Consider the following 10,929-nt stretch of genomic DNA (forward strand, 5'->3'; position numbering starts at 1 on the left):
TTCTTTCCTCATTTCTTTCCCCTTTTTCAACCCCGCCCTATTGTCTCTCTAAGAATGAGCACCATGGATCAAATCTCTAGAGCCAAACAGCCTTGGGTTTTCATAATTAGCATCAGAGAGAGTCAATAAATAACCTCACTTATCAAATCTCTTGATCAGAAGAGGCTGAAAGTCAGAACTAAGCTGAAGACCTCAATGATCTCACAAAAGTGAGGGAAGATCTGACTTTTGAACTCAGATTCCACACTCAGCCCCCATCATTCTCCAAATCACGTCCATCCATCCTGCACAAGAACACAGCTTTCACATCCCTGAAGTACTCTCCACACAGCCCCACACTGGCAGGTGACACCCATCACAGAACCCCAGCTTCAGCACGCTCAACTTGTAAACAAAGGTCACCTGACACAGGTATGTTTTTGAAATCAAACTACAGAAAAAAGAATATGTGCCAGAAAGAACTCAGAGTTCAATTATTAAAGTCTAGGTTTCCAAGGCATCATAGTGACCCAGAGCCAAGGCCAAAAAGGATGAATTTGGAAGGATTCCTGCATTCCACCCAGAATGTTCCTCCAGCTCAGTGTATTTTTCACATTTTTCCCCTGGAAAACAACCTTGTTTGGACCTAGGCTTTCTGGTACCTACGTAGAATGTCAGAGTAGCTCACAAAGTAGTGGCCTCCTTATAGTAGTCTTGGAAAATCTTCCTTTGCTGGCAAGAATAGGCTGGGAAGGGAGAACAGGAGAAGGTGGTACTGACTCCAGCTCTCCACTCCTCCACCCATGTTTCTTTCCTCCAGGGCCTGTGGGCATCACTGGAAGTCCCCAGGCAAATAGGAGGAGCTTTCACTAGTATCTGTTTCTTTGAAGTCCAGATAATGAGTAAAGGGTTTGCCACATTAGATACTGATTTTAGAGTTATCTGGCAAGGAAAAGAATTCAAGTATTGGCCATATAAGTGAGGCTACTGTGAGGTGAAAACACCAAACTTTTAATCGGAAGATGTGAGATGTAATTTCAGTCTGACAATAACACATTTTGTGGGGCGCCTGGGTGGCTCAGTGGGTTAAGCCGCTGCCTTCGGCTCAGGTCATGATCTCAGGGTCCTGGGATCGAGTCCCGCATCAAGCTCTCTGCTCAGCAGGGAGCCTGCTTCCTCCTCTCTCTCTGCCTTCCTCTCGGCCTACTTGTGATCTCTCTCTGTCGAATAAATAAATAAAATCTTTAAAAAAAATAACACATTTTGTGAACTGAACTGCATTAGTTTATTTCTCTGAACTTGGACTTCCCCTTGATAAAACAGATGTAGAATAATTATAATACTCTCTATCACTCCAAAATATGACTACAGGAAAAAGAGCTTGCACAAATGAGAAGGACATTATTTTTGGTGTCCAAACATTTTAATCCTACCATATACCTACAGCTTTCCTACCCCCCAAAAAATCACGTGAAATAAGGAAGCCAGGTGTGTCATTTCCAACTTATAAATAAGAAAATTGAGTATCAAAAATATTGTGTAACTTATCCAATGTTAAATAGTGAATAAACAGAAAAGCTGTGACTAGGATTCCAGGCTCATTATTCTTCATACTTGGAGACTATTCAGAGAAAAGATTTTTCTCAAGGTTCAGCAACATTTTTGTGACAGATTACAACTAACGTTTAGGGGTGCGGGTATCCTACAAAGATTCTGGTAGGTATGGTTGGCGTTTGGAATGTGGAAATCAAAAAACAAACTTTGACTATAGAAAATAGATGAAAATAATGGATTATATGTGATACAGTATTTTAATATTTGGAACAAGTTAAAAACACAGACCTGTACCCCTGGGGATAAAAATATATGTTTATAAAAAATAAAAATTAAAATAAAAAAATAAAAACAATATATGTTTTTCTCAGCCTAAACAAGATTGTTTCAGAGAAGGGTCATCATTTTATGTGAATGAGCCAAAACTCTGATGTGAGAGGGCAGTCATACAGTCACCCCTTGGATAGAGCCCTTTATTTCCATGCAGAATGGCAGCTTCCAACCTCAGTGATGATGATCTCCCAGCCACTCTGTTCCTGACAGGGATCCCAGGGCTGGAGTGGGCCCACATCTGGATTGCCATTCCCTTCTGTGCTGTGTATCTGGTAGCTCTGGCTGGGAATGCTGCTCTCATCCTGGTCATTGTGACGGACAGTGCTCTTCATGCACCCATGTACCTCTTCCTGTGTCTTCTTTCACTCACTGACCTGGCTCTCAGCTCTACCACTGTGCCCAAGACATTAGCCATTTTGTGGCTCCATGCTGGTGAGATTTCCTTTGGTGGATGCCTGGCACAGATGTTTTGTGTCCATTCTATCTATGCTCTAGAGTCCTCAGTTCTTCTTGCTATGGCTTTTGATCGTTATGTGGCTATCTGCAACCCACTGAGATATACAACCATTCTCAACCATACCATCATAGGCAGAATTGGCCTTGCCGGCATACTCCGGAGTATAGCCGTTGTCTCTCCATTCATCTTCTTGCTGAGGCGGCTGCCTTACTGTGGTCACCATGTCATGGCACACACATACTGTGAGCACATGGGCATTGCTCGCCTGGCCTGTGCCAACATCACTGTCAATATTGTCTATGGGCTGACTGTGGCTCTGCTGGCCGTGGGTCTGGATTCCATCCTCATTGCCATTTCCTATGGCTTTATCCTCCATGCTGTCTTCCGCCTGCCATCTCAAGATGCCAGGCACAAGGCTCTGAATACCTGCGGTTCCCACCTCGGAGTCATCCTGGTCTTCTACATTCCTGCCTTCTTCTCCTTCCTCACCCACCGCTTTGGGCAGCACCGAGTCCCCAAGAATGTGCACATCTTTCTGGCAAACCTCTATGTTCTGGTGCCTCCTGTGCTCAATCCAATCATCTATGGGGCTAGGACCAAGGAGATTCAGAGTCGACTTCTTAGACTGCTCCACTTGAGGAAGGGCTCAGTGTGAGTTCTGAGTAGCACTTGGAAATGATAAAGAAAGGTAAGTGAGAAGAATAATTGTCTAGAAGCTTTTATATTAATGGGAGCCTATCATGTGAGATAAGGGAGGAAGAGAAATAGTCATATAAATTGGAAATGTTGAATATGATGGTGAATGTGCTCCTTGAGCAATTCTGAATTGCCCATAATGAGATTATATTTTTTCTGTCATCTCAGTTAGGGGCTATAATTTGTCAAGAAGAAAGACATTCCTGTCTGGAATTCACACTGTACCTCATGGTTGCAATATTCTACTGGGAAGTGAGGTGAGAAACAAAGGGAGAACATTCAGAGTGCATTTGAATCTGAAATCCAAGACTTTGGGCAGTGGCTAAGAGCATGAAAACTAAAATTAAATCAGGGTGATTATGTTTAAATGGTGTCTCCTCTAATTTTTATCAGTTTTGTGCTTTGAGCAAGTTGATAAATACTTTTCTCCTTATTCTGGTTGACTGTTAATGGGGATAATGATCATTTTCAACTCTTGAGGTTGTGGTGAGGATTGACAAACTACTGAATGTATGTAGAAATCTTACAATAGTGTCTGAAACATAAAATGCTAAATACATAAGTGTAAGATGTAAAAGTAAACATCTCAAAAAATGTAACTTCTCAAAACATTTCATTTTTATAACTTATCTAAGTCTTGTAGTATCTGAGCTCACACAATTATAATAACTCATGTCTGAAAGTTAGACAGTACTGGGGATATGATTAGTGCTCAATAAAACCATATTATCTCCCGTTACTTTGCCATAATTTTACCCCTTATTAAGTTTATAGAAGCTTGATTAGAGTTCCAGTACCTTTATGGATAGTCCCTTGTTGACATCAGTAACTGTCTTTTTCAAGTTTATCCTACTTGCAATCTGTTGAAATTTTTGTATGTAAAAATTAATATTTCTCAGCAAAAGCATCTATTTTTGTCTTTGGTGATAACAATTGATTCTAATAGAAGCAGTAGGTTCTGAATGGATATTTTTTATTGTTCCTTACTTTGAAACAACCCTGTATGCCCCTCAGATAGACCACCTGACTGGAATCCCTCCTCACAGGTGTGGGTCCAGACATAAGGAAACTCTCCTTTGCCCAAACCTGCTCACTTAGGACCATTGCTATTTACATATAATGTAGCATTTATTTCAGGGGTACGGGTCTATGAGTCATCAGTCCTATGAAATTCACAACACACCACAACACATACCCTCTCCATTGTCCATCACCCAGACACCCTATCCCTCCCACCCTCAACAACAACATGTGTTGCAGAGGATGTGAAGAAAGAGGAACCCTCTTACACTGTTGGTGGGAATGAAAGTTGTGCAGCCACTTTGGAATACAATGTGGAGATTCCTCAAGAAATTAAAACTAGAGCTTCCCTATGATCCTGCCATTGCAGTACTGGGTATTTACCCCAAAGATACAGATGTCATGAAAAGAAGGGCCATCTGTACCCCAATGTTTATAGCAACAATGGCCACAGTCACCAAACTGTGGAAAGAACCAAGATGCCCTTCAACTGACGAATGGATAAGGAAGATGTGGTCCGTATACACTATGGAGGATTATGCCTCCATCAGAAAGGATGAATACCCAACTTTTGTATCAATATGGACGGGACTGGAAGAGATTATGCTGAGTGAAATAAGTCAAGCAGAGAGAGTCAATTATCATATGGTTTCACTTATTTGTGGAGCATAACAAATATCACGGAGGACAAGGTGTGTTAGAGAGGAGAAGGGAGCTGGAGTAAATTGGAAGGGGAGGTGAACCATGAGAGACTATGGACTCTGAAAAACAATCTGAGGGTTTTGAAGGGGCAGGGGGTGGGAGGATGGGGTACCAGGTGGTGGGTTAGAGAGGCACGAATTGCATGGAGCACTGGGTGTGGTGCAAAAACAATGAATACTGTTATGCTAAAAAAATATATTTTTTTTAAAATCACTGTTTAAAAAAATAGAAATGCAAAGGAAAAACACAGGTGTATGTATCAAAAAGTTCAGGTTAGAAGGTTATTATGGAATTTGATGTACTGGACATCTTACTGTGATGATAAATAGTTTAAAAATTATCTATATAAAAAATAATGAACCAGAATAGTGGGAACGAGTTAAAAATAAAATTTGTCCTATGAAGTAGTGGTGGTTGTTCTCTTGTAGTCTTTTTATTTTCTTTCTCTTTTTCTTTCCTTGTTGTTTTTCTGGGGGAGGGGCCTGCCACGTGGGTTTTTAGTCAATGATGTTCCCTGAGTTAAGTCCTCTCGCCCCGCTCAAGGGGGTGGGCTCTGAGGAAACAGGTTTTTTTCAGGCTTTTGTTCTCTGGAGGTTTTTATGTTTGTTCACTTTTCTTTTTTTCCCTCTCTCCTTGACCGCTTTTGATGGTTTTTGTAGGTTTAGAGCAAAGCAATCTGCACCCTGACCTCCCTCTCAGAGAGAAGCCTCGGTCTGGTCACCCGTGGGTGTTGCAGAGTCCATATAAATCCCCCCTTGGTCGCTGGCAGAGCATGTTCTGAGTCGCAGTCCCTGGGGATGCAGGATCTTCTGCTTGTACCCAAAACCATGGCAGCAGCGGCTGTCTGGGCAGCTCCTGGCCGCTAGAGAGGTTCCAAGCAGTGATGGCACACTGAGATTTTCCCACTGGCCGGGGCTGGGAGTGCCAGTCTTTCTGGGTCTAAGAACACCAGGCTTGCGCACACCTCTCTTAGGGGAGGTTGCGGGTCGCACGCTCCTGTCTCAGGCTCTGAGCAGCAGGTCCGAGACCACCAGTCTGGGCCTTCACACACCTCTCTCAGGGGAGAGTGAGGGGTGCACCCGTCTCAGGCTCTGTAGCACGGCTCAGCGTACTGCCAGCTGGCGAGGCTCCCAGCCCCTCACAGGAGCGGGACCCCAGGCATTGGCGCTCTGGCGACTCAGGGACCAAGACCTGGTTTCTCCACTGCACTCTCTCTGGCTCCGCGCCAGGGGAGGCTGTCCTGGGTCAGGGGACTTAAGCCCCTGAACCTAGCCTCCCCGATTCCCACAATCACCCCCCCCCCAAACCTTTGCTCTTTCTGAGTGCTTTTAACCAGTCTCCAAGTTAATGGTGGTCCCCAGATGCAGGGCACTCTCGCTCGTGTTAGGGATATTACTTTCCAATCGGTCACCTCTGGTGGTTCCCTCCCCCTTTTATATATCTTCCGGTTTCAGTCCAAAGTTCCCACTCTGCTTTATCTGCCCACTGGCATCTTCTACCCATGAAGAGATCCAGACATGTATAATTCTGATCTCAGGCTGATTTCATGGGTGATTGGAGTTCTTTGGTAGGTAATCAGGTCACTTTAGGGTACAGGTTGAAACGGCGCCTTCTCCTACTTCCCCGCCATCTTGTCTCTGTTCAAATACTTTAAATGGGTAATGATGAGCTGGAAATTTCTAGGGCATAGAATTTCCATAATATAAATTAAAACTTATCATATAGGACTTCTATTTTTAAATGCCCATATTTACAGTATACTAGATATTAAAACTTTACTACTCTTTGAACTTTTAATGATAATTCTTAGACTCAACTCAAAGTTATGAAAGGGGAATGTAATGTTTTGAAAACTCTTTTAGGTAATCATCACATAAAACTATTTTCTAAAGATTTATTTACTTACTATTTTAGAGAAAGAGAGTACATATGGGTGGACAGGGGCAGTGGGAGATGGAGAGAAGATCCCAAGCAGATACCAAGCCCAGTGCTCCTAGTGCATAATCCACTGAGGGGCTCCATCTTATGAACCTGAGATCATGACCTGAGCCAAAATCAAGAAGAGGATGCTTAACTAATGCAGGCAACTGGGTGTGACAACAACATAAAATTTCTGAAGAACATTAAATTGAAATAATTTGAGAGGAGGGAGGTATGTTACAAGGGAAGAGAATAGTGTATGCTGAAGTCATAGAAGAAAAATCAGTTAATCCTGGAAGGTGCTTTCACAGAGGGAATCTTTCATGTAGGGACCTGATGGATGGCTGAAGTTCAGGTATCTGCAGGGGTCTACCTAGAGTATGGTTAACATTTCTTACCAGGTCTGAAGCCATGGCAAATGAAGGGGACACTTGCATAGAACCCATGCAGAAAAGGACACTATGCTTTCCTTAATACTCTATGGTCACCCTCATGAAATTCATTTCATTTTTGAGCTTGTGTTTTGTAGGTGAAGCCTATATTGCAACAATGTATGCATGTGCTCACCACCATTGTTTGCTGCCCATGAGCACAGAAGTCTGATGAATTTACAGTGAGAGGAAGTTCAGAAAAACACACAGAATAAAGAGAAGAGAAGAAATGAAGGAAACAAAAGAAAAGAGAAAGAAAGAGAGGAGAAGGGAGGACAAAACCTAAAATAAAATACACCAGTAGTTTCATTTCCTTTTTCCTAGAAGAGTCATCAAGGAAGATTTTCCAAAATACTCCTCATGTTATCAATGCTCCTTCTCATTCTTTCTCTCAAAATGTGCATCACAGACCAAATCCCTGGAGGAGGCCAATTTGGTTTACACTCCTGAGCATCACAGACAGAGGCAATAAATAAGCTTGCTTATGAAGCCCATTCACCAGCAAAGGCTGGGACACAGAGCTGAGCTGAAGACAATCACTGAGCCCTGAAAACAGAGAGCAAACAAAGATCAGACGTTTCAACCCAGATTACACATTCAGACCCTTCTGTTCCCTCCTACCACACCCACCTGATCCTGCACTGAAACACAACTTTCACCTCCTTAACTAACTCTGTGCATTCAGATACCCACCTCCTGCACAAGCTGTCACTCGGGCACCCTCTGCCCACACACAGCCCCACACTCAGTACACCCTCTCACAGAGCTCCAACTTCAGTGGGCTCCACCTGCAAGTGCGTGTCTTCCATACAGGTATGTTCTTCAAATCTGGTTGCCCAACAACTGTGTTCTATGACAGAACACAGGGTTAAATTTTGGGGGTCTAGGTCAGGACCTCAAAGGCCAGACCCTGAGACAGTTTCCAGAGGATGCTCCCATTATGGACCAGAGTGGCACTCCCTCAGTATCCATATCTCATTATTTCCTAGGGGAAAAAAAATTCCAACTCTGCTCTAACCATAGGTTTTCTGTCCTTCACATCCCAGATGGTCACAGAGTACTAGTACCTTATAATTCCACTTGGAACGTTCCTTAATGGGCTAAGAATGGGCTGGAAAGAATAGGGAAGGGAAGACAGTAGCGATTCCAGCTCTCTGCCCACCACCATCCAAGCCTCTCTCCCCACTGCAGTCAAAGCATGTGTCAAGTCCAAGCCCAAGACCTTCATCAGTGAAAGTCTCTATACAAATACGAGGGCCTCCCTAATTCTCTTTACATTTGGAATTCAGATAATTAGGAAAGTGTTTGCAGCCTTATGAATTGATATTTGACAAATGCCTTCTTTGAGAGAGGGGAATTCAGATATTGGTCATAGTCATGGACATCTGGGTCAGGTGAAACTTGAAACTAGAATCAGGACCCCTAATTTCAGGACCCTCTGCAGTGAACATGCTTTGTGATCTGGATGACATCAGTTTACTTCTCTGGATATTGTCTCCCTTCGATTAAGGGTGCAAAGGATTATGACACTCTATTTTCTCCAGAAGGGTGTTAGTAGATAAAGAGCTTGCCACAAAAGGGGGCAATGATTTCGGGTGTCGAAATTTTTTTTTAATATTTTATTTATTTATTTGACAGACAGAGATCACAAGTAGGCAGAGAGGCAGGCAGAGAGAGAGAAGGAAGCAGGCTCCCCACCGAGCAGAGAGCCCTACGCGGAGCTCGATCCCAGGACCCTGGGCTCATGACCCGAGCCGAAGGCAGAGGCCCTAACCCACTGAGCCACCCAGGTGCCCCTCAGGTGTCGAAATTTTTAATTCATACATACTATTTTAACTTTTAAATTTTTAACTCATACATTCTCTGCTGGCCATGGGTCTGGATTCAATGAGGATACCATCCTCATTGCCATTTCCTATGGTCAACTATAAACTTTGTGAAGGTAATAAACCATATGATGTGATTTCAAATTGAGAGTTGGAAAAAAGAAGTCCCAAAGAGGTTGTGGGATTATTCCAATGCCACATAAGGAACAGATGGGAAAGGAGAGAATGATTATAGAGTCATTGATTTTTTTTTTTTTTTCAAATTAAGACAGGCCAAGAAGTAGAAGATTTATTCTCAGTCACAGATCAATTCTGTTAGAGTATCAGGACCAAAATTCAAGTTTCCTAGAATCCCACACAGGTTTCTTTTAAGTAGACGATGTGCTTACTTAAGGGGAATGTTTTTGAATAGTAGCTAGCCTTCCACAGCAAAACCAGATTCCCTTCCAGAATATCTTCACTGTGTCCCAAGGACAATAATTTTCTGCCTTGATCTGCCTCTGTCATCCCTTGGTATGCTCATCTAGCCTGAGTATTCAGCCATCACACTGCTGGGTGTGCAGGACCTCTAGCTGCCTTTGCCACAGTACTGACTGCTGTCTCTCAACTAGACTGTCTGATAGCATCTTTAAGATTCTTGAACAAGTTAATAACAAATAATTTTCTCAGCCTAAAAAATATTGTCTCACAGAAATATCATCATTTTATGTGAATGAACCAAAGAACTGATGCGGCAGGGCAGTCACACCATGACCTTTTGTATTGAGCCCTTTATTTCCATGCAGAATGGCAGCTTCCAACCTCAGTGATGATGGTGTCCCAGCCACTCTGTTCCTGACAGGGATCCCAGGGCTGGAGTGGGCCCACGTCTGGATTGCCATTCCCTTCTGTGCCATGTATCTGGTAGCTCTGGCTGGGAATGCTGCTCTCATCCTGGTCATTGTGACGGACAGTGCTCTTCATGCACCCATGTACCTCTTCCTGTGTCTTCTCTCACTCACTGACCTGGCTCTCAGCTCTACCACTGTGCCCAAAATGCTGGCCATTTTGTGGCTCCATGCTGGTGAGATTTCCTTTGGTGGATGCCTAGCACAGATGTTTTGTGTCCATTCTATCTATACTCTGGAGTCTTTAGTTCTTCTTGCCATGGCCTTTGATCGCTATGTGGCTATCTGCAACCCACTGAGATATACAACCATTCTCAACCATACCGCAATAGGCAAAATTGGCTTTGCTGGACTTGTCCGTAGTGTGGCCATCGTCTCCCCATTCATCTTCTTGCTGAGGCGACTGCCTTACTGTGGTCACCATGTCATGGCACACACATACTGTGAGCACATGGGCATTGCTCGCCTGGCCTGTGCCAACATCACTGTCAATATTGTCTATGGGCTGACTGTGGCTCTGTTGGCCATGGGTCTGGATTCCATCCTCATTGCCATTTCCTATGGCTTTATCCTCCATGCTGTCTTCCGCCTGCCATCTCAAGATGCCAGGCACAAGGCTCTGAATACCTGCGGTTCCCACCTCGGAGTCATCCTGGTCTTCTACATTCCTGCCTTCTTCTCCTTCCTCACCCACCGCTTTGGGCAGCACCGAGTCCCCAAGAATGTGCACATCTTTCTGGCAAACCTCTATGTTCTGGTGCCTCCTGTGCTTAACCCAATCATCTATGGCGTTAGGACCAAGGAGATACGGAGTCGACTTCTGAGACTACTTCAATTGAAGAAGGGCTCAGTATGAGTTCCAAGCAGCACTTGGAAATGAAAAAGACTGCTAAATGGGCAGGGTAATTGTCTAGGAGCTTTTACATGCAGGGGAGCCCATGATGTGAGACTCAGGAGGGGGCAGTGGAAGAGAAATGGTCAGATAACTTGTTGAATATGATGGTGAATGTGCTTCTTGAGCTATTCTGAATTGCCCTGAGCAAAATTATATTTTTTTTCTGTCATCTATAACTTGACTATAATTTTCCAAGAAGAAAAACATTCCTATCTAGAACTCTCACTGC

The 10,929-nt window shown here is 43.6% G+C and overlaps 2 protein-coding genes across 2 annotated transcripts; both read left to right on the plus strand.

Moving 5' to 3' along the window:
- Nucleotides 1-2,021: 2,021 nt before the first annotated feature.
- Nucleotides 2,022-2,978, plus strand: LOC131821445 (olfactory receptor 52D1-like). Its single transcript, XM_059157555.1, has one exon. It carries the CDS (start codon nt 2,022-2,024, stop codon nt 2,976-2,978), a length of 957 nt encoding a protein of 318 aa, XP_059013538.1.
- A 6,726-nt stretch (nt 2,979-9,704) lies between these two features.
- LOC131821451 (olfactory receptor 52D1-like) lies at nt 9,705-10,661 on the plus strand. The gene has a single exon (XM_059157564.1). It carries the CDS (start codon nt 9,705-9,707, stop codon nt 10,659-10,661), a length of 957 nt encoding a protein of 318 aa, XP_059013547.1.
- The last annotated feature ends 268 nt before the right edge of the window (nt 10,662-10,929 follow it).

Source organism: Mustela lutreola, chromosome 1 (assembly GCF_030435805.1).
Source record: "Mustela lutreola isolate mMusLut2 chromosome 1, mMusLut2.pri, whole genome shotgun sequence".
NCBI lineage: Eukaryota > Metazoa > Chordata > Mammalia > Carnivora > Mustelidae > Mustela > Mustela lutreola.